The 20692-nt window shown below is 31.7% G+C and overlaps 4 protein-coding genes and 1 long non-coding RNA gene across 13 annotated transcripts in view; 2 read left to right on the top strand and 3 right to left on the bottom strand.

The window, feature by feature from the left end:
* Positions 1 to 1162: 1162 nt before the first annotated feature.
* Positions 1163 to 4788, bottom strand: LOC105212838 (uncharacterized). Its single transcript, XR_008471451.1, has 2 exons — positions 4116 to 4788; positions 1163 to 1352 (listed from the first exon to the last, which is right to left on the bottom strand). It is a non-coding gene; the product is annotated as an uncharacterized LOC105212838 (long non-coding RNA).
* Positions 4789 to 5457: 669 nt separating this feature from the next.
* Positions 5458 to 6326, bottom strand: LOC105212837 (uncharacterized). 2 transcript variants are annotated; one of them, XM_011185151.3, is made up of 2 exons: positions 6169 to 6326; positions 5458 to 6108 (listed from the first exon to the last, which is right to left on the bottom strand). In XM_011185151.3, exons 1-2 carry the CDS (start codon positions 6211 to 6213, stop codon positions 5497 to 5499), a joined length of 657 nt encoding a protein of 218 aa, XP_011183453.1. In that variant the 5' UTR covers positions 6214 to 6326; the 3' UTR covers positions 5458 to 5496. The 2 variants fall into 2 exon arrangements, with proteins under 2 accessions (XP_011183453.1, XP_011183454.1); XM_011185152.3 differs by having other exon boundaries at positions 6172 to 6285.
* Positions 6327 to 7890: 1564 nt separating this feature from the next.
* Positions 7891 to 14632, bottom strand: LOC105212836 (3'-5' RNA helicase YTHDC2). 3 transcript variants are annotated; one of them, XM_029040635.2, is made up of 5 exons: positions 14492 to 14632; positions 10871 to 11652; positions 10607 to 10814; positions 9932 to 10543; positions 7891 to 9875 (listed from the first exon to the last, which is right to left on the bottom strand). In XM_029040635.2, exons 2-5 carry the CDS (start codon positions 11435 to 11437, stop codon positions 7978 to 7980), a joined length of 3285 nt encoding a protein of 1094 aa, XP_028896468.1. In that variant the 5' UTR covers positions 11438 to 11652; positions 14492 to 14632; the 3' UTR covers positions 7891 to 7977. The 3 variants fall into 3 exon arrangements, with proteins under 3 accessions (XP_028896468.1, XP_011183451.1, XP_054087890.1); XM_011185149.3 differs by lacking the exon at positions 14492 to 14632 and adding an exon at positions 11905 to 12032; XM_054231915.1 differs by lacking the exon at positions 14492 to 14632 and having other exon boundaries at positions 7891 to 9854; positions 10871 to 11801.
* LOC105212835 (uncharacterized protein C9orf85 homolog) lies at positions 12510 to 13498 on the top strand. The gene has a single exon (XM_011185148.3). It carries the CDS (start codon positions 12689 to 12691, stop codon positions 13328 to 13330), a length of 642 nt encoding a protein of 213 aa, XP_011183450.1. The 5' UTR covers positions 12510 to 12688; the 3' UTR covers positions 13331 to 13498.
* Espn (Espin) overlaps positions 13741 to 20692 on the top strand; it is a 22865-nt gene continuing 15913 nt past the window's right edge. For 4 of the 6 annotated variants that reach the window (XM_054231914.1, XM_011185145.3, XM_011185141.3 and 1 more), the window contains exon 1: positions 14783 to 17358. The gene's annotated coding sequence lies outside the window, so the exon portion shown is untranslated. Of the gene's footprint in view, positions 13881 to 14782; positions 17359 to 17442; positions 18155 to 20692 lie in introns of those variants that run through there. The other 2 variants (XM_054231911.1, XM_054231912.1) reach the window with 2 other exon arrangements.

Here is a 20692-nt window from a genome sequence, read left to right as displayed (position 1 = left end):
GGTTGCTTGTACACTTAAACCTACATATATGAATCAAATATTAAGTTATGCATATACATATCTATGTATGTATATGATGAAGCATGGAACACCCGTTTTTTGGCACTGTTGGAGACGGTTTGTATAGCTACGCCCACAACATGCCATTAGTATTTCTACTTAAAGTACTATATCTAAGCCATAAGTCAAGTTATAAAATTAATTAATTAATTGGTCGTGGCACCGCCAATTTGGGTCGGAATATGGAGAACTACTCGACCAATGTCCTTAATAGAAAAAGACAAGTCAACCAAGCAGCGAAATAAATATAATAGGTTTATGGGACTACATCAAGGTCTGGTCTGATTTTGCTTTTACCTAGTCTGGTATGGAATAAAAAGAAAACAAAAGTTTCACTAAGACAATTTAAAACAAATAACATTGAGGTTTTCTCATTCATTTGGAATCTATGAATATAATCTTTAAGGCATTGATTCCTATTCCATACATACATACATACATACATATGTTCTATTTAAAATATAAAAATTTTTATAAACTCAAATATACATACATGTATTTAGCAAATCTGAAAGAAAGAAATACGATACCTGTAGTAAATTGTCATAGTTAGGCAACGTTGCAATATTTGAAAGGCCAGAAACAATATTTAAGCATAATCGGTTTTAAGAATATGTGGTAAATGTCGAACTATATCGTTACTTTCGACAGGAAATACGTTAATAAAACTTGCTTAGGATCTATGTTTCAAGTACGTACATATTGGTTATTCGTCTTATTGCACATAATTACTTTTTTATTCATTGATATGCATTACATAGTTAAAGCCATAAACCTCGATTGGTTTTCTCGTCCCGTCGTTCCGATTGTCAACTGTATGTGTGATATGCATTTGTGCTATTATTGTTTGTATCAAATATTAAATGGATTATTGTTTAATAATGTTTAATGTTTGTATAAAGCTGTTTTCGATTCGCCAAGCATTACAGAGTACCGAGTCGAACAAACTATCAGATTTTTAAAGACACGGCAGCACTTGTGGGACAACCTGCTCTACATGTCTTCTGACACATGCATAATTCTTCTTCTTCTATATGGTCGATACCTTACCTGCATATACATATGTACATTGCGATTAATAAAACCATGAAAACCAAATATATTATTTTAAAGGAAAAAATAGATTTATTTTGTTTGTAAATATTATTTTTCGATTAGGTAATAATAACCCTTATCTTAGGATTCCAATATGGATTGTTCCCATTTCTGCTTTAATCTTTTGGTGACGTATGTATTTCACACTTCTTAGCTGATACCGAGTAATCTTCCTGCCTAAATTAATTTCCTGTAACCTGAAAAAAATAAAAAAAGAACTAATGCAATACAAGTATATTCATATAGCATGTCTATTAAAATAAAATTGTTCGTTAAGGTAAGCCCTTAATCAGAACATACGACTGACGAGATTTAGTAAGATAGTTTAGAGTGACGTTGAAGATGAGGTGTATGCGTTTAATGCAGAAATAATGAAATCATTCTACTTTGCTACTTATAAAACATTTAGAATTTATGTGTATGCTCTACCGCTGAGAGCATACCGTTCTGCTCTACTTCATTGTTTAAAGAATTATTACACTTTATGAATACGTGTTGCAAATAACCGTTACGTAAGCAAATGTAATTAACCCGTCACTGGTATCGTCGGGTCTCAGTGGACTTCTCCACCTTTAAATATTACTCTAATATTAATATTTTTCAACTTAGGCGTGCACGCACTTAAGTAATCTCAGTTCATCGTGTGCTGCGGTAGATGTCAGACGTACGATACCAATTGCGTTATTTTTGTTTATATTCCATAATCTCAGAAAAAAATCTTGTTTCATTTAAGTTTAGAGCAAGTTGTAGTCTAAAATATTTGGTTTTGTTTCTTCTTTATTTTTTTCATATTTAATATATTTTCTACTTTTTAAAACAATATGATCTGTTTAGAGGTATCTGAGAAACTTTTCGACGTTGCTGTTTTTGGGAGATACAGTAAAACCTGTCTAAGCTGGACACCTGCGGCTCAGCACTTTTTGTCCAAAATTGGGTAAAAAACGTGCATTGAATTCAATATATAATAAAAAACATAAAAATTAACAAATTTTAAAATATAAATATGTATTACTACTGCTACTTATATTTTAGAAATATGCATCTATTTCAGTTTGTTTTAATTTTGATAAGCTTATATTGTGTTCCAATTTCGTTTTTAATTTTAAAAACTCCGGCAACAGAGTTGGTTGATAGGCTGATACGTAAAGAGTGACTTCATTCATGTTTGATAAAGCCTCCTTTCCAGTAGGAAGATTATAGCTTTCAGTGCACTCATCTTCACTTTCACTTGAAGAAGTTCCTTGGGAGATGTGTTTTACTTTCTCTACCACGTTTTTAAAAATAGTTTAATGGGAATCACTCACCTGTTCACCTGTACTTTTATTGATTTCTCCATATTTCCACAAGTATGGGCGATACTAATACATTTCGAATTTGTTTAGGATAGTTGTGATTTATCAAACTTTCATAATTCAGATCTCTTTGCGATGGACATTCCAGGAAATCATGGCAAGGAAATCCAGCACGTTGAAAGCATTTTTTTATCACAAAAGGGTCTAATTCGTCCCAGGAAAAACCAACCACCGAGTAGCATCCAAAACAGTAATTATTTTCGACATTTCACTTACATTGTTGCATTCATCAAGATGTCCAATCAGAGAAAGCATCTGTTTGATCCATATTTCGTTTTTGACAGTTTTTCCTTCCAATCTGAGGCAGCTTTAAGATCTACATTTGCTCCTTCACCACTTAAAGCTTTAAATTGAATGTTATATCTCGGTACAAATACAATTGTGGATAATATAAGTAAAAAGCATACAAATATGCATACATATTAAATGTATTGTCCAAGATAGAAAGGGATTTTAATGCTTGCCGTTTAAAAATTTAGACCAATTTTGTCCAACTTCCAAGATAGGCAGTGTCCAAATTAAGCAGTGAATATATGGATATTTTGTACTACATTATGTTGGTACAGAGCATTTTGTCCAATTTGAGCGAGTGTCCAAATTATAAGGGTGTCCAACTTTACAGGTTTTACTGTACTTTTCTTTAGTGGAAAAAAAGTCAATAAAGAGTGTCGAGAAGAACGAAATTTAATCAATCAAAATTAGTTGAAATGATGAAGATCTAGTTAAACTCGAGAAAATTATTTTATCCGAAAAAAGCTGTCATATTCTTTAAGAGAAGATTTCGGAAGAATTCTTAGCAAATACACCCTCGGCCAGCCATTGAAGATTACTTCCTTTTGCATGCTCCATGTATACTGAAGGGGTTAGCTATTATTAACCTAACAGTTCCGGACCACATTGCATTTATTATAGCATTATAAAGCACATCCAGGGGTTTAAAGCACGATTTTAATTTTAATTTATTGACACAGTTTGCGATATAATATGTACTATTTATGACTGAAAGAAATTTAATTTCTCACACTTTAAGGAGGTCTGAGAAATTGAAATTTATAATGTCACTTTTCTCTACATTGATATCACATTGTTCACTCATCCCAAATACATCTAAATGATCACTATAACTTTCTTAAGTGCAAATTTCACATACATACATTTTATTGATTAACTTGAATGGTTTGGCTTCTCCATGAAGGTGTTGGTTCTACTACATTGCATTGTAAGAATAAAATATTTTGTCGTTTGTATTTCGATGTTCAATGTTTTCATCATCATTATGACATCATTATATGTTGTATTATATACAATAATTACCGGTTTGTGACCTTAACCCTCGCCCATACTTACAACCACTCACACACACCACAATCGAATATATGTAGCTAAGCTACGAGGGTATATTTTTTATCTCTAAACTTCACTGTGCATATTGAATGGAATTTATACATATATATTAATGTCAATTAAAAATATCAAAATCACGGTTTAAATTGTTTAAAGATATGTTAATTTGATTTTTCTGCTGTTTCCGTTGTTGTTAAGTTGTCCTATATTGTACTGTGACTTTGTAAAAACATGTAATGTGATTCCTATTGTGCAAGCACTCACCGACACATTTGTTTTTTCTTCGCCATTTTATCACGGCATAATTTAAATCATATTTAGTTATAATTATTACAGCGACCAATTATTAGTTGCAAACTATAATTATTTGAACAATAATGCCATAAACAGTCATGTCCTCGTTAACATTAACTAAATTCTAAATATAGTATTTTCATTGAGAGTAATTTCAATTTCAATTTAGATTTTAATATTTTTTTTATTTTAAACGACCACGTCTGGCTTTATTAACGTTTAAAGAACAACTAATTCTTCTAGTTAACAAGTTCAATGCAGTAATCAAAATTCAGTATAAATATGGGCATGTGTATGTATATGACTAACAACCTATCACGAAAAAAATTATTTCCATTCATTCAAACCAAAATAGGCATGTGAAAGAACAAACGGGTACTCAGCACGACTCAACTTGAACTATGTATTTATATGTACATATGTATGTATGTATTTAAAAAACTGGTCTTGAATATGCGCTTGCTACTAAAGTCTTTCGTTTCGTTTTGTTTATACTCTCTCGACTACCGTTGCCAAACGTGGTTATTAATTCGTGCGTTATTTAATATTTTTCCAATTTGAAGAGAATGGAACTAAGAATTTTATAACTCGAATCATCATAATCTACATAAAATCTTCGAGTTATTGAGTTATTTCATTAAAACATAAAATTTTTCAAAAAGTTGTATTGCCAATTCAAAAGTTCTAGTTATGGAGATCTTCGAGTTATAGAAGTTCGAATTAAGGAAGTTCAACTGTATATTTAATGGAAACACTGTTCACATAAATATATTTAAGGAATATCGTTATTGAGCGAAAAGACTGGTATTACGACATAAATTATAACATTTTAGTGCTATGATTTTTTTTACTCTGAAATCCCTTTTAGTGTTTAATTGTATTTCATTAGATTTTCATCTATGTATATACATATGTACATACATATCTGAATTCTTACTGAAATTATGGCTTACACACGAGATATAGTAAAAATGCTGAAATTTTATAATGTTATCTTAATCTTATAAATTTATTTTATTATATGAAAATATGAAATAATTTAAACCCACTTAGTTTCGTTACAACATATGTCTTAATGTCCGAAAATCACATATTGGAGATACGGAGAAATATATGGACCGAGTTTGACCATTTAAAAATGACTCTCCAGAACTATGCATACATATACATATGTTGGCCGAAAACGCCAATTGCTATCACCTACACAAATTTAAAGAAAACATAGTGCGTATCGAGCAAGAATTTCCTTAAATATTTCTGGCTAAAATTAAAACACCTATTTCTTTAATTTTCCAATGTACAAGAATCTGTATTTATATATGTACATATGTACTATATATTATTATTATTTTTATTTATTTTCATTGATACAGGAAACAATTTCAGTATGAATGTCATCTAATTCAGTAATGGCCAGATCTGCAGCCTTATGTGTGCATTCATCTGCTTCCGAAAACACAGCTGGTACCCGATGATTAGCACCTTTAATGGTATTTATAGACCGACGCGAGTTTTTAATGTACAATGTAACTTTTACCGACAGTTTAGCGTAACAGGAACTCTTTAAAATACTGTTTTTGTAGTTTTTGCATTTTTGGTAAAGTTTTAAAACGTCATATCCATCAAATACTATCTGTTGTGTCGCTGCGTTAATGTCGTTCATAATTCCTGCTGATGTTTTAGCAGCAATAGCTCCGCAGACATTAATTTCATCATGTAAACTGGTCACAACTATCTGCACATCTGGATCCTTAACTTCTACACACTTTGGACTCTCTTCACGGCGATCCTCAATACTCTGTACCGCAGAATCAACTTGGTTTGTAGGCTCTACAACAATTATTTTGTATTGCAATTGCAAAGCGTTAGCAGTTCTAATCGTTATTTCTTGAGCTTCCTTTATTAAATCATCTACTATTCCTTCATAGTTAACATTTTTCAATACGACTTGCGTAGCTCCAGTCTAAAAAAGAAATATATATTTATCACATTATGTTCATTTTATGAAATTTTAAACTATTACCACGTTCGCAACGCAAATAATTATTATTGCTATGAGGACTTTCATTATTTCAGTTAATGGTAGCTGACGGAGAGTTAACGACTATTCCATTTGAAATTTAATTAAGCTATTTTATAAGCTCCAATTATCGATGTTTTAGATTACGGAAAATTTATGGTTGCCATCATAAATCATATAGTTATTCAGACATAATCCTATTGCACAGTCAACGCAGCACAGTCATTTTATTTCTAATTTTATTTAAAACTTGAGATTTATTAGGAGCTTAAAATATTGATGTTTGTTAATTATCCTATAAGTCAAATTTCCGACTAAACAGAAATCATTTGATCAAAATCGTACACATATATGCTAACATATTTGCGAACCAATTAGAATTTTCCTGTTTATGTAATAAAATATACTTTCTAATTTGTGCAATTAATTTTACACAGTATGTATTTATTACAATTATAGCGTGTTTGCCCCATTGTACAATATCGGCTAGAATTAAAACCCTAATTTCAGATTATCTAATTCAAAACAATTAATGATGGAATTGCTATTATAAAATAACTTAATCTCTTCCAGAATATTGCCAATTGAATTTCAGTAAAGATATATAATACATACATACAAATGTAGGTATGTAATCGGCATACTTATATATACATATGTATATTAAAATTTTTTTATTCTTAAATTACGAAATGTACGTAAATTGACATCATTATTATTTTGACTAACAAGTACTTATATATGTACATATGTACAATTAACTTCCATGTAACTACGGATAGCCTCGAACAATTTATATGCCATTCAACCACTCTAATTGAATGTTAACAAAGTGATTATACTATTTATACACTTTTATATTTCAGTCGCAATTTATAAGCTATTTTATAAGAACTCCTGCCATACATTTTATATACATACATATGTGCATATATGTATGTACATATATTACCTTTCAATTTAGAGCTGTTTCACACATGTCAACTCCTGTCGCGGCAATTCTTAGTTTATAGGAGAAAGGGCGACGAAGAGAGCCGAGAGAAATTCTCCTTAAACAGCTCTTACAAGCGCTGTTGGTCTATCCCCCCAAACGAAACCCCAAATAAGCCTTTTACATTTAATGTTTAACACTATTGCTTATAATCGTTTACTATGTAAATGTGACTATAACAATTAAATGTTTATTCCAGTAAAGACATGCAATTGTTTACAGGTTGGCTGCTCAAAATAAAAGGTACACCAGTAAATATTACATTTTAAATATGGGTCGATAGTCAGGTTAAGTAAACTAGTTTCTAACCGAAGACAGTGAATAAAATCACAAACTGACCTTGGAAAAAAATAATAATGTATTGACAATTCAATATTTCTCATGTAAAGTCTGGTTATTTGAGAGTATAAAAAATGGATTAATTTATAGAACGGGCACCACCAATATAATCAATATCAAACGGAATCGCTTTAGCACGATTTATTTTTACATGCTTTCTGTCTTAAGAAAAGTGTACCTATTACTTCGTGCAATTTAATATATTGCTGTTTAATCTTAATTTAGTTGTATTCTTAAAATTGAAGTTTATCTAATTTCATATATATATAACGATATAATCCAGCATCTACAACAAAATTTCTTTAATTGACCTGTATTTCAGAATTTAAAAATAATCAATAAAAACATTTACATATAATGTTACATATAATATTTATAGAGCAAACCATTAAAAATAATTGTATAGTTGAACTTTATTAATATTTTAATGAATTATGTGTATATACACTATAAAATCAAATATCAAAAACATTTTACATTGACTAAATTTCTAAACTGTGAAGAAGCTTTTGTATACAATAAACTGAAGTTGAAGTTTGCATGCAATGACCACTTTGTAAGAAAGTTTCAAATTGGGATTTTATTAAAACTCGAAGTTGTAAGAGCATTTTGGCGTCTTTAACAGGTAATTCATATTTAATCCAATGATCTAAAGACATTATAGCAATTTGGTTTTTAGCTGCTATATGTTCTGATAAAGAAATTGCTTTTACGTTTTTGTCTGTAAACTCTTCGTTATCTGAAACTTCAGAATCCCCCGATGTGTCTTCATCCAGTATACAATCTTTGCCGCAGTGGAGAATAATTACTACGGGTGAAACTACAGTGTTCATGTTTATGGAACAAGTTTTTCCCACACGTGTTTTTTCATAGAAAACCACCCAGTCGTATGGTAACTCATCAATGAATTCTTTAAAATTCTTCTTGCCTGGCGGATTCAATGCCGACGTCCGTTGTAAAAGCAATCGTTTTTCGGCTCCCGATATTAGAATATTTTGTGCGCGATCAATTTCTGCTACATTAGGATATAAGCCGGCAACCAAACAACAACGAACAATATTCAAATCATCGTTGAATAGAGATGCTTCTTGGCCTACATGAAATTTTTGGGAAGACAAATCAGCTATTTGTCGTCGCGTTGCGCAAAATGTTTCCATAGCAGAATGTGACAGAAAATATTTGCTACAGAACTCCCGAACACGTTTCCAATTGTTGCGAACAGAACAATAAGATTTATATAATGACAATATACCTAGTTGATCACTGAATGTCTTTCCTGCAAAAGATTTACGTTGGAATGAGGCATGACCTTGAGCTGCACGGTCTGTTGGCAAGATAAAAGGATCTTTTATTGAGTGATAAGCGACAATAGTCAATATAGAATCGAAGCATTTAAAAAAAATACCATACAATAAGCACTTGCCAAGTTGAACATCCAGTGGAATTTCAACTAAATGCTTGCCCAACTCTGTAACGTTTTCATCGCCATCAAAAACTTCAAGTATTTGCAGTTTTCTAATAGCATTCTGTACACTTACGTTTGAAGGAGGATTTAGAGAACGAGCTAAATATGATTGCACATCGCTTTGACGATCTAGCGTTTTCGCGTACAAGCAAACTTCAGTCAAGGGAATTCGCATAAATTCGGGAACGCTAAACTTTGGCATATACTCATATGTTGCCGAAGAAAATAATCGATAACAAACACCATTCTGAGTTCGACCAGCACGCCCAGACCGTTGATTTGCGTCTGCCTTTGATATCCATACTGATTGAAGTTGAGACGATTCCGTGATTGAGTCATGAGTTTTCATTTTAACTTTTCCCGAATCAATAATGTATGCTAAATCAGGTATGGTTATTGACGTCTGACCAATGTTTGTAGATAATATTATTTTTCGAACTAAATGTCTTTGGAGGGCTTCGGTTTGATCGTTTGAATCCATTTGACCATGAAGGATACAAATCCGATATGTGTTAACTGGTAGCGTACTTTGAATAAGATCTCGTTGTTGAACTATATCATTGTATCCTGGCAGAAATACCATGATAGCACCAGGATGCGGACTACGATATAGACCTTCAATTAGCGATAAAATCAGATCATGGTCAACTTCATTCTCATCATTAAATTGTTTCTGATAGGCATATAAAATACGTTGTTTTTCATGCAATTCCTGGTTTAATATCATTTCGTCTTTATGGACAATATCCAAGCTTTGCAATATTTTCATACATTTTTGATCTGAATGTATGGTCGCGTAATCGAGAGCAGTTAATCCTTCTGCGTTAACTAGATGGACATTCGCTTTATGGTGCAGAAAAAGTTCCAAATATTTTGGCAAATTACATTTACTTGCTGCCATAAGTGGGGTTGTACCTATGAGATATTTTTTAAATGTATAAGTTAAAATTTGGTATGAATTATTTGTGTACCTGTAAGAGAATGTACCGTATCCACTGGCATTCCTTCACTTTCAATAAAATACTGAATTTGGTCAAACAAAGTGAATATTTCTTCTTCGCGCCGGTAGTTTTCAGCAAAGCACTGATCAATAAGGGCATCTAAACTGAGTTGTAAATGTGTATCAATTATATTTGATTGCATTCCATTTGATTTAGAGGCAATTTTGCCAGTATTCATATATATTTCTTTTGACTTCGGTGTGTCGATTTCATCCATTGAACGTAAATATTTTTCCATTAAAGCAGTTCGGTAGCCCGTTCTATAAAGGATATCTTCAAGATGGAAAATTTTCACATTATAACCCTGGCCGGGTACATTTACCACTGCGCAATTATCGAAGTATTCTGACAATAAATGTATATCCATTGTAGCTGACATTAGAATAACTTTGAGATCTTTATTACTCTTTAGTTGGTCTTTAATCGTTATAAGTATAAAATCAGTGTATTTATCCCGCTCGTGAATTTCGTCAATTATTAAATGAGTTATCTTCCGAAAGAAATCCTTCGTATCAGCCATTATAGAACGTAAGAGACAACCACTTGTTGTGTAGATTAAATTTGTATTTTTCTGAACACGACCTTCAAAGAAATATTAGGCCATTATAAAATCGAAATTTCTTTAGGTACTTATTCCTTACATACTTTCCAAACGTATTTGATAACCAACAATATCTCCAATTTGTTCACCTCTTTCTTCTGCTACCCTATTGGCAACAGAAACTGCTGCTACTCGTCTCGGCTGTGTGACCATAATTCGACAAGGCCTGCTCCTACGCGTACTGTCGTTTAAAATATATTGTGGCACTTGCGTAGTTTTCCCTGATCCAGTTTCACCACTAATTATAAAAATCTGAAAAATTTTAGTTAATTAAAAGAAATAAATTCCTATATTATAATTTAACTCACGGGACTTTGTTTTAAAATTCGTTTTATCTCATCTTGGTAAAAGTAAATTGGGAGTTCTCGTTTATCCTTATAAAGTTCAGTAGGTATGCGATTTGGATGTGGAGGAACAAGACGTGGTCCCAATCCACCTAATAATGCTTCACAACGCAAACGGTTCTTTTTTTGTATTCGTTGACGACGTTCATGAACACTTCTCTCAGTTACAGTATATAAAGGTAATTTTTCCAATACCAATCGGCTAGCAGACGACAATTCGACTTTACGTAAACATCCAGACAATTTTAGACGTTTGCGATGTGTAATATGTAATACGCGGTTATTTTTCGAACCATAGCTACGCGATAATAATCCAAGGCGAGCAATATAATTATGAACATATTTTCTTTGTGCATTGGATAAACCTGGAATAACCAACTCAACATCTGTACCGGCTAAAAATTCTGCTATGCGATGTTGCAATTGCAACCGTTCTCCTTCAGGTAAAATTATATCTTTGTTTACTTTTTTGTCTCTTTTGCCGGATCTTATCGCCATCATTTGTTGTGCTACTTTTTCATCTTCAGTCATTTTTATGTTTTTAAACTAATTATTTTTGTATTTTATAAATTCCTTATAAACTTTTATTTGAGTGCTTTTTACATATATTTGCCAAATTTTCTTCTCCGCCATACAATTGCTCTTGTTTAGTACACTATTAGGACAGTGTTCAATCTAGCAAACTTTTGAAGTTCAATTGTTGAATTCCACTCCGTATTATTCATCTCTGTGTTAAGTTTTTGTCACTTGAAATCAAATAAATTCTTTAAATGATAAGAATCCAAAGAACATGATTTTTTCGATTACTTTAATTTAAAAAAACTTGAAAAGTGTCAAATCAAACATGTTCTGTCACATGAAATAAAATATTTTTTTATAATGGTGGGAATCATAAGAACATGATAACTTTGACTACTTTAATTTTGAAACACGTAAAAAGTGGCAAATCGAACAAAACAGCATAAAGTTCCGAATTTACATCGGTATAGATAACTTACTTTAAATTTCTTAATTATATTTCTAATGCCTGGCAAAATCTCTTTTGATTTTGCAAATTGCGTTCACACGGACAACTTTTTTTACCATATTGTGACGAAAATGATACCAGAACAAACTATAATCGGCAATCGAAATCGATAACTTGTCAGATTTATCCAGACATCGATATTCGTAGTGGCCAGAATGTTCGAGTGGCGATGTATTGCCAATAATCGACTATGTAAGGGCTGCCGGACTCGCAGCAAGACACAGTTCTAATAACAGAGTGGAAGAGTAAGGAGAATTCTAAGGAGGGGGTTGTCGAGTAAAGTGTGAACAACTTATAAGTTAGAGATGTAAAATAGCATAATAAGTAATAAGTGTTTAGATATAAGAAATTAGAAATAAAGATTAGTGTATATCCATTAAATTGTGACTTTTATTTCGAACTCAGAGTAAAGTTTCAGCGTAAGCGACAGATTTTGGAAATCCGTTACAACATATTTTATATAATTTTCTCATATTATAGTAAAATTCACACTACAATATACATGCCACATAAACGAATATTTCAGATCAGTTTTACTTATAGAAACTTTGAAAGAAGTATATCGTGGACGATGTGGAAATTAAAATATGGCATAACCGATAGTTTGCCTGCAGACGTATTAGATAATTGATTGTAGATAATTGAAAAATGTCGATAGTGAGGATTATAGCGTTCGATATATCATTCTCATATCTTAAACCATATTTTAGCCAACCCATTTCATTTAATATTTGTTTATAAAAGTTAGTCACAAAATGAGCACTCAGCGTGGTAATTCAACAAGGACACGATCCCAAAAGCATAAAAATCGAACAGTTTTTAAAAACGACTTGCATGACAAAACAAATCAACAAAAGAAAATAAATTCTCTACACGTCTCCGAGGTTTGTCAACATTGCAAGGATATCATAGAATGGAAAATTAAGTATAAGAAATATAAACCTCTTACTCAACCTAAAACATGTAATCTTTGTGGACAGAGGAATATTACCAAGGCATACCATGTGCTTTGTAGATGCTGTGCTCTAGAGGCACGTGTCTGTGCAAAATGCCTGAAAAGTGAGGAGCAGGTTATCATTGAACCACCACAGCCAACTATAGAAGAACAAGTTAAATTGAAAGTGGAAATGGAACGACTTATAAAATCTTTACCAGAACGAAAACGAAGAGCCTTCATTCGGTACATGGATAAGGGTAAAAAAGAAGAAGAGAAGACTGTTTCTGGGGACGAAATTGAATGCGACATACAGTCTAAGAAAGAAATGGATGATAAAATACATTTACCGCATACTAGAGAAGAACTAATTCAAAAGATTGAGATGCTCAAGTTAAATAAGGAAGATGAGTACTTTGATTCCGATAATGATTCTGATGTCGATGATGAAGGTCCTGTGTAGTTAATACGTTTTTTTTCTGTATGAAGTATGATTATGCATATTGAAGTAGTACTCTAATTTTGGAGTACTTATCATAATATTTATTATTACAAAGTACCAATTATATTATAAAATCTATACAAATACAAAATGTGTAAGTGATATATGATTAGATAATTATGAATAACAGTTACACATTTTTTTAATGCAAGGTAAATGGTCATATGTATACTTTTAACTATGAAACTACTTAGCCAAAAGTATATATATAAATTTCATGTCACGTTTGTTTGCAGTTTAGTCCAACTTGAAAGATATGATAGCATATGTAGATAGATTTATATTTCAAATTTTAGTCGCAATGTCTATTCGGTCAAGCGATAATTTGAATTGGAATCTAGGTATCTTAATAAAACTTCGTACACGTTACAATTAGCAATATCAGATTGTATCGTAGATTGGCAAAACCGGACAAATACAAAAAAATAAAAAAAAGAAATTAAGAAAAAAATAAGACTTTTGCAACAGATATTCACAGCATGGAAAGACATTAGGATTTACACCTTTTTAGGTAAGTGGACTTGTTCTCAGCTCAAAATCCGTCCGTTCGGTCGGCCATTTGGTCAAGCGATAATTTGAACTGAATATCCTAATATAACTTAGCTCACACAGATACTATGAGAATGTTTGTATTCTTGGTGGCCAAAATCGGACTTCGGAAACGACTAAAAAATAGTAGTTAAACAAAAATGGATATAACAAGCTACAATTTAAGCTATAAAACTCGGAATACATGATCTAGGTACGGAAGGGCACATGTGGTAAATTGCTTGATAAATTGAGAGACAAAAACCATATTATATTATAAATATTATTATTGGGAGCGGTGGAATAGAGCTGCAACCAAATACAAAATGTATTAATATGCCAGACAATTTATGACCTATTATTCACGACAAAAATCAATTAATTGAGATGTAAGGTCAAAATAATCATTTGTATCATAACTGATTTAGTAATCCCGATACTTTGGCAGCAAAAGATTTTAATGTTGACAATATTAACTTCAGGATACAACAATTGCTATAACATTTTTGTCTATATTTTTCTATAATTAGTTACTCCCTAAATAATTTCACTTTATGAAATAGTTCACCAGAATAGAATTTAAAATAAATATACCTTATCCACAGCAATGCGTGACCCGGCCACTAGTATATACATATATAAAGTTTGAATTTTACTGGGGTTCGTACTGTGAAATTTGCCTCTGTATAGATAGCTATTAAATATTTTTTTTATTTTGAATAAATACAATCAGACAGGTTATGTACACAGGTGTATTTCACTTCCGAATGAAGTTCAAGCAAATTTTCTTTCAATCCGATATTTGGAGTTCTGAAAAACGAATTCACAAGAAAAAATTCGGAAATAATTCACTTTAAATTAAATGTGTAAATTTGTTGCACACATCCATTCAAGCGTTTCCATTATGCACAAAAAATATTTAAAATAGTATAATTAATAATTATTGTTAGTTGAATTTTGTTCAAAGAGGAAAAGATAAGAATGCAGATATATCTGATTTATGTAGGATCAGGCAGACATTGGCCGAGGCTTAAGTAAAAACACACTGACCACTACGAGAGGACGACAACTAGATTTATGCTTTCCTTTCCGCCAGGGATAGATAAACGTTACAACAACGACAACATACCATTAGGCAATCGGGTGACATAATGCATCGCAAAAACTTACTACGTCGATGCGAGATGAAGACATGCCAAACACAGTAGTTATGATAATCAGAAGGTAGGTTCGCGCTCATTCGCGAAAATGTTAAAAAAGTGAGATCCAAGATATTTTAGCTTAGATCATGCATAGGCGGTGCTTTCTAGAAGGGAATTCTATAACAGCCATAATATGTTGGATAGATGTAGTAGGTACAACACTACTTATGGTGGTCGCTACTAAAGAGAAAATAAATCGCCCGATATTTTTCCTTACTTTTGATTTTATATACCACTGAAAAAGCTACTTCCTCAGAACATTGAATTTCATTCATCCCCATCACACACCATTAAAATAGCTGAAATCGGATAACTACGCTAACCTCCCATATCAAGGTTATATTGAAAATTATTAAAAGTAAGTTAACTCACTAACGAAAAACGTCAGAAACACTAACTTTTACAGAAGAAATTGCAGAAAGAAGCTGCACTCAGCTCTTTTTAAAAAATGGAAAATAGGAGTGGCGTCGCTTATTTATGGGTCAAAACCCATATCTTAGAAATTACTCGACCGATTTCAATGCAATTCGGTACATAATATTTTCATGTGTGGAAAATTGGCGAAATCAGTTCACAACCACGCCTACTTCTCATATAATTAAATTTTGTATTTCATCTGATTGCATCACTTTAGAATATATAGTGTACCTTGGTGGTGAAAATGAGTGAAATTGGTTCAGGAATTACCTCAACCCTCATATACTATATATAATAATTTTTGTTATTCTATTGGACTTTATGTCGAATATATGGGTCAAATTGTGTGTTATATTAATAAAAATATGGCAATAAATTGTGAGAGTATAAAATGTTCGGTTGCACCAGAACTTAGCCTTTCCTTACTTGTTGGATATTGATTCAATACTTTTTATTATGGAAGATTTAAGCTCTTTCGTTTTTCGCTTTATTGGATGAGGCTCCTTAATTTAAAAACTCTACACTAAACTTTCTAAGGGAAGGAGCTCTTGATTTTATGCTTCACTGTTCACTGGCTTACTTTCTGGACCTAATTTGATATCCAACCTTTGTTAGTTACCGACTAGCTATGTGGAGGAACAAAGATACTTTTTACCAAGGACTTTTACCTTTTTGACTTATAACTGAATACAAAGTTTATTAGGGTGCCTAAATATTTATACAAGTTAATGCTCGAAAAGAAGGTGAACTTTTACCTTCACGATGAAACACACATTTTATGAAATTTAATTTTATCCCCTTGCATAAAGAACCTAATAATCTTAGAACCTTCCGAACACTCAAGTTCAACTCTCATTTTTGTTTCCTATCGAAACACTTTAGTAAGTAACCATATATGTATCTATTATTATTTCTATATATCATTTAAAGGTGTTACAGCAACCGTTAGATGAAAAAAACTATTGTTTCAACAGTAACAACTTAAAAAGTGTAAGTTAAGTGACTACAAAGGCCTGAAATACTAACCCAATGGTTTAAACCAAAAGTTGATTACGTCACTACCAGGTTGTGGATTATATCCATGTAACTAAATTTTTAAACTGTTTTTTTTTTTTTTAATATAGAAGTAATACTGAGAACACCTAATACAAGTGTTGGCTCCAATCGTGTATTACAATATTGTATTTACACACGCATATATTATAACAAGAGCTCTAAAAGCGTAACATCATGTTGTATGAACCCTACTTGTTTTGGATAATTCATACATATGTACATATAAGCATACATACATTCAAATATGTGGATGCATTTGTATAAAGTACATTCACACAGTATGTTTATAACAGTCGTTATTATTATACTTTCATTATCTTTATTTACTATTTTTGTGGCCGAGCCTCTCTTTCTATTTGTGATGTGCCTCTAGATTTTATTGGAGAATACTTTTTCTTTTGATATAAGTATTGTCTGGCCCGGGAATTGAACTTACAACTTACTGAGTCATAAGCACACACTCAGTTACAGCGATCGCTCTATGTTGCATATAAACAAACAATAAGAGAGTCTTTGGTAAAAGCTGACGTCTTCGTTTGATGTGCTTGCCCATCTTGAGTTGCCGCCTTCCACATAAACATCAGTTGAAATAAGCAGTAACCGCCGTCCATGTCTCTTTCTTCACAATAGAGAGGCACAATGCTTTATACTTAATCGTCAGTAGACTATTGGAAGGTGCACACGCCACCTGTTGCTTTGTGAAAGTTTTAACCAAATATCGATATGTTAAATATTTAGTTATCTGTGAGATTCTGTCTCAACACCACAAATTTAAAATAACTGCATGTAAGGTTTTTAAGTTTCCTGTCTTTTGTGATTTTATACATATTGATTTTAGATTTTAATTGATCATGTACTTTTCAACAACGAATTCTATTTTAAATACATACGTTTTGTACAACGTACGAAAATATACTTTACATTACTTAATTAACAATTAGCAAATTTGTTAATTTCGAGTCTAATATGTTTATGCATATGTATATGCATATTAGTGATGCTAACTACTACAGTGAACGCGTTCGTTTCATTTCAAGTTGGTGGTGTGGTTCGTGCACAATTCAGAGGAATTTCAAAATTTCAACTATTTACTAATTTTTTTCGTATCAGTTAATTTCATACCGGTAAAGTGAGTGGACAAAACTAGACGGATAAACAGTTTTTGAAGTTTTTTGAAAATTTAAAATGGAGAGTTGCTTTTGGCAAGTGAAAAGTGAAAAATATGTATCCATATTCACTCGTAAACTTTTTTATGAATAATTGTGAAAGTGTTTTTTCCTGAAAGCAATTCAGTTTTCTTTTTTGATTTTTCTTATTCACGCATATAATAGTGATATATTTACATATGTATGTATGTTCAAACGCGAATGATGCGCTTCGTTGTCCATATTTGTACCCCGAAGTTAAAGTGCAAACTGTTTGGACGAGTATGTGCCACCTTAGTAGCCAAATGCTGCTTGAACATTTCATATGGACATATCAAACGTTGGAAACTTGCATAAAACAAATCACATATGTATGTATCTAAGTACATATACATATCCCAAAAACTATTACAACAAATCAATGGACGATTGAAATTGTAAGTTTCGTATACACTGTTCATTTCTAAAATATTTCTTAAACACGATCTGTCTGGCTGTCATTTACTTATTTTTAAAGGAGCGGCCTTCCTTATCGTATCTGAAGTAATGGAATGAAGCATCAAAATATGTCTTCGTTCAATGCTAGTCATGTGGCCTGCAAAAGTACTGCATTAAAATTGTTCCTTAACATGCGTTTTCCCTTAAGGATGTACACTTTTTGTAATTGCAAAAAAACATTAAAAATCCATATGGTCGTCTTTAGATTTATTTAATTTTCAAAGCTAACATATGTATGCATATGATTGGTGCGATTTGGTTAAGCACTGCAGTACCAGTCTCAAAGTAGACTCGCCAAAAACTGCTCACAACTCTTCGAATGAGCATTTTGATAATTAGGCTTATAATTATTAATGTATTTAAGCACCTTAATGTGTTTCTCAATATAAAGACACTTATGTACATATCAATACCACCAAATATAATTGCCACGTTATTCAATGTATTATATTTTCAATTCTTTTTAGAACAAATTTGAAACTTTCAGAGAAATCAGTTAGCCCAAGTTATGAATTTTTCCAGTTGAGTCAAAATCTCAATTATGTTTTTTTACTATATGTTTCTCAATATTAACTCGCCTGAAAAATACTTTTCTTGAGGTACATTCTGTAACCATATGCAACTGTAACCTTGATAACCACTCTATTCGACTTCAATTTCTGTCCGCCGAATTAGCTTTTCATGTTTGGTAAGAAATGATTGATAATGATGATAAAAATTTTCCTTCGAGATTAAATAAAATATTTGAATACAGCACATGACATCTCTAACATCTTTTAGCCTCAACAGTGAATCACTAACTTTCAAATCGCAAATAATATTTGTTTTTGTATTTTCATGTATATAACACATTATTATCTTTAGCATTATTCGCTCTTCACTACTTTTCAATATTTCCAACTTTACCATTGTCAATGGCGATGAATGCTTGAGAAATTGTTAATTTATATACTTTATGAGATGTTGCTTTTTGGTCGGACATTATTAAACCACATGAAAACATACATACATATGTATGTATGTGTTACATTTACAAAAATACGGTATATGATTGATTCATATGGAAAATAGCACTTTTACTTTTACTTTTGTGGTTTCATCAAACAAAGGACACAGTGTTTCCGCTACAATATATTTCATAACCGTGTTTGTATTATTCAAAACAAAAGATAATATAGATGTTACTTTTATATATGTATGTTGATTTTGAATAAATTCACAATATGTTTTTTTATTTAAACTTGATATTGAGAACTTATATATGTATTTTGAACTCCGCAATGTTATTTCCCAGCAAAGCATTTTTCTGTGTATCAAAGTGCAATTAATTAACACGAATTTGAACATCTGATTCTTTTAAAATTAAACTTTTAAAATGTATTATAAATCTTTCAGATACTCTCGCAACAAAGTTGCTAAAGAGAGTATTATCGTTTTGTTCACATAACGGTTGTTTGTAACACCCAAAACTAAACGAGTTAGATATAGGGTTTTATATACCAAAGTGATCAGGGTGAAGAGTAGAGTTCAAATCCGAATGTCTGTCTGTCCGCCCGTCCGTCCGTCCGTCTGTACAAGCTGTAACTTGAGTAAAAATAAAGATTTTTTGATGAAACTTGGCACACTTATTTCTTGGCACCATAGGAAGGTTGCTTTCGAAATTAACAAAATCCGACGACTGCCACGCCCACAAAATGGCGAAAACCTAAAACATATAAATTGTCATAACTAAGCCATAAATAAAGTTATGAAAGTAAAATTTGGAACAAAGGATAGCATTAGGGAGGGCATATTTGGATGTAATTTATTTTTTATCTCGTAAACCAATAAAGCTATATAAACCAAATCAAGAAATGGCTGAAAGAAGCTGCACTCAGATTTTTTTACAAAATGGGAAATGGGCATGGCGTCGCCTACTTATGGGTCAAAAACCATATCTCAGGAACTACTCGACCGATTTCAATGAAATTCGGTATATAATATTTTCTTGACACCCTGATGACACGTGTGGAAAATGGATGAAATCGGTTCACAACCACGACAACTTCCCATGTAACTCAATTTTGAACTCCATCTTATTCCTTCACTTTATAATATATACATAAGGAACCAATAAGATAGCGGAATAAAACTTTACACAAATACTGTATATCATATGTGGCCTAACTTGTGGAAAATTTTTCAAAATCGGACTATAATTTTTCAAGGCCCCGAATATCGAACATGAAGAACTCAGTGCCTAAGGGTAATTTTTGACCGAAAATATAGGTAAATCTCTCAGATATTTTAATGTAATTCAAAGGTAATCTTTTTTTATAATAGTTTGTCTCTGTACCAAAATTGTGTTTTCTTTATAAAATTTCATCAAAAAATTTCGAGAGTATAAAATTTTCATTTGCACCCGAACTTAGCCCTTCTTTAATATATATATATAATAGTTTGTCTCTGTACCAAAATTGTGTTTTCTTTATAAAATT

The sequence above is a fragment of the Zeugodacus cucurbitae genome, chromosome 5 (genome assembly GCF_028554725.1).
Source record: "Zeugodacus cucurbitae isolate PBARC_wt_2022May chromosome 5, idZeuCucr1.2, whole genome shotgun sequence".
NCBI lineage: Eukaryota > Metazoa > Arthropoda > Insecta > Diptera > Tephritidae > Zeugodacus > Zeugodacus cucurbitae.
This window is presented reverse-complemented; position numbering and strand designations above follow the sequence as displayed.

Bases quoted from the DNA above. Each gene is read 5' to 3' on its own strand.
- LOC105212836 (XM_029040635.2), bottom strand. From the start codon at position 11,437: ATGACTGAAGATGAAAAAGTAGCACAACAAATGATGGCGATAAGATCC. The intron at 10,815-10,870 runs GTGAGTTAAATT...AAAATTTTTCAG, and splicing joins GAATTTTAAAACAAAGTCCC to ATTTTTATAATTAGTGGTGA. The intron at 9,876-9,931 runs GTACACAAATAA...AATATCTCATAG, and splicing joins TACGGTACATTCTCTTACAG to GTACAACCCCACTTATGGCA.
- LOC105212835 (XM_011185148.3), top strand. From the start codon at position 12,689: ATGAGCACTCAGCGTGGTAATTCAACAAGGACACGATCCCAAAAGCAT.
- LOC105212837 (XM_011185151.3), bottom strand. From the start codon at position 6,213: ATGAAAGTCCTCATAGCAATAATAATTATTTGCGTTGCGAACGTG. The intron at 6,109-6,168 runs GTAATAGTTTAA...TTTCTTTTTTAG, and splicing joins TTATTTGCGTTGCGAACGTG to ACTGGAGCTACGCAAGTCGT.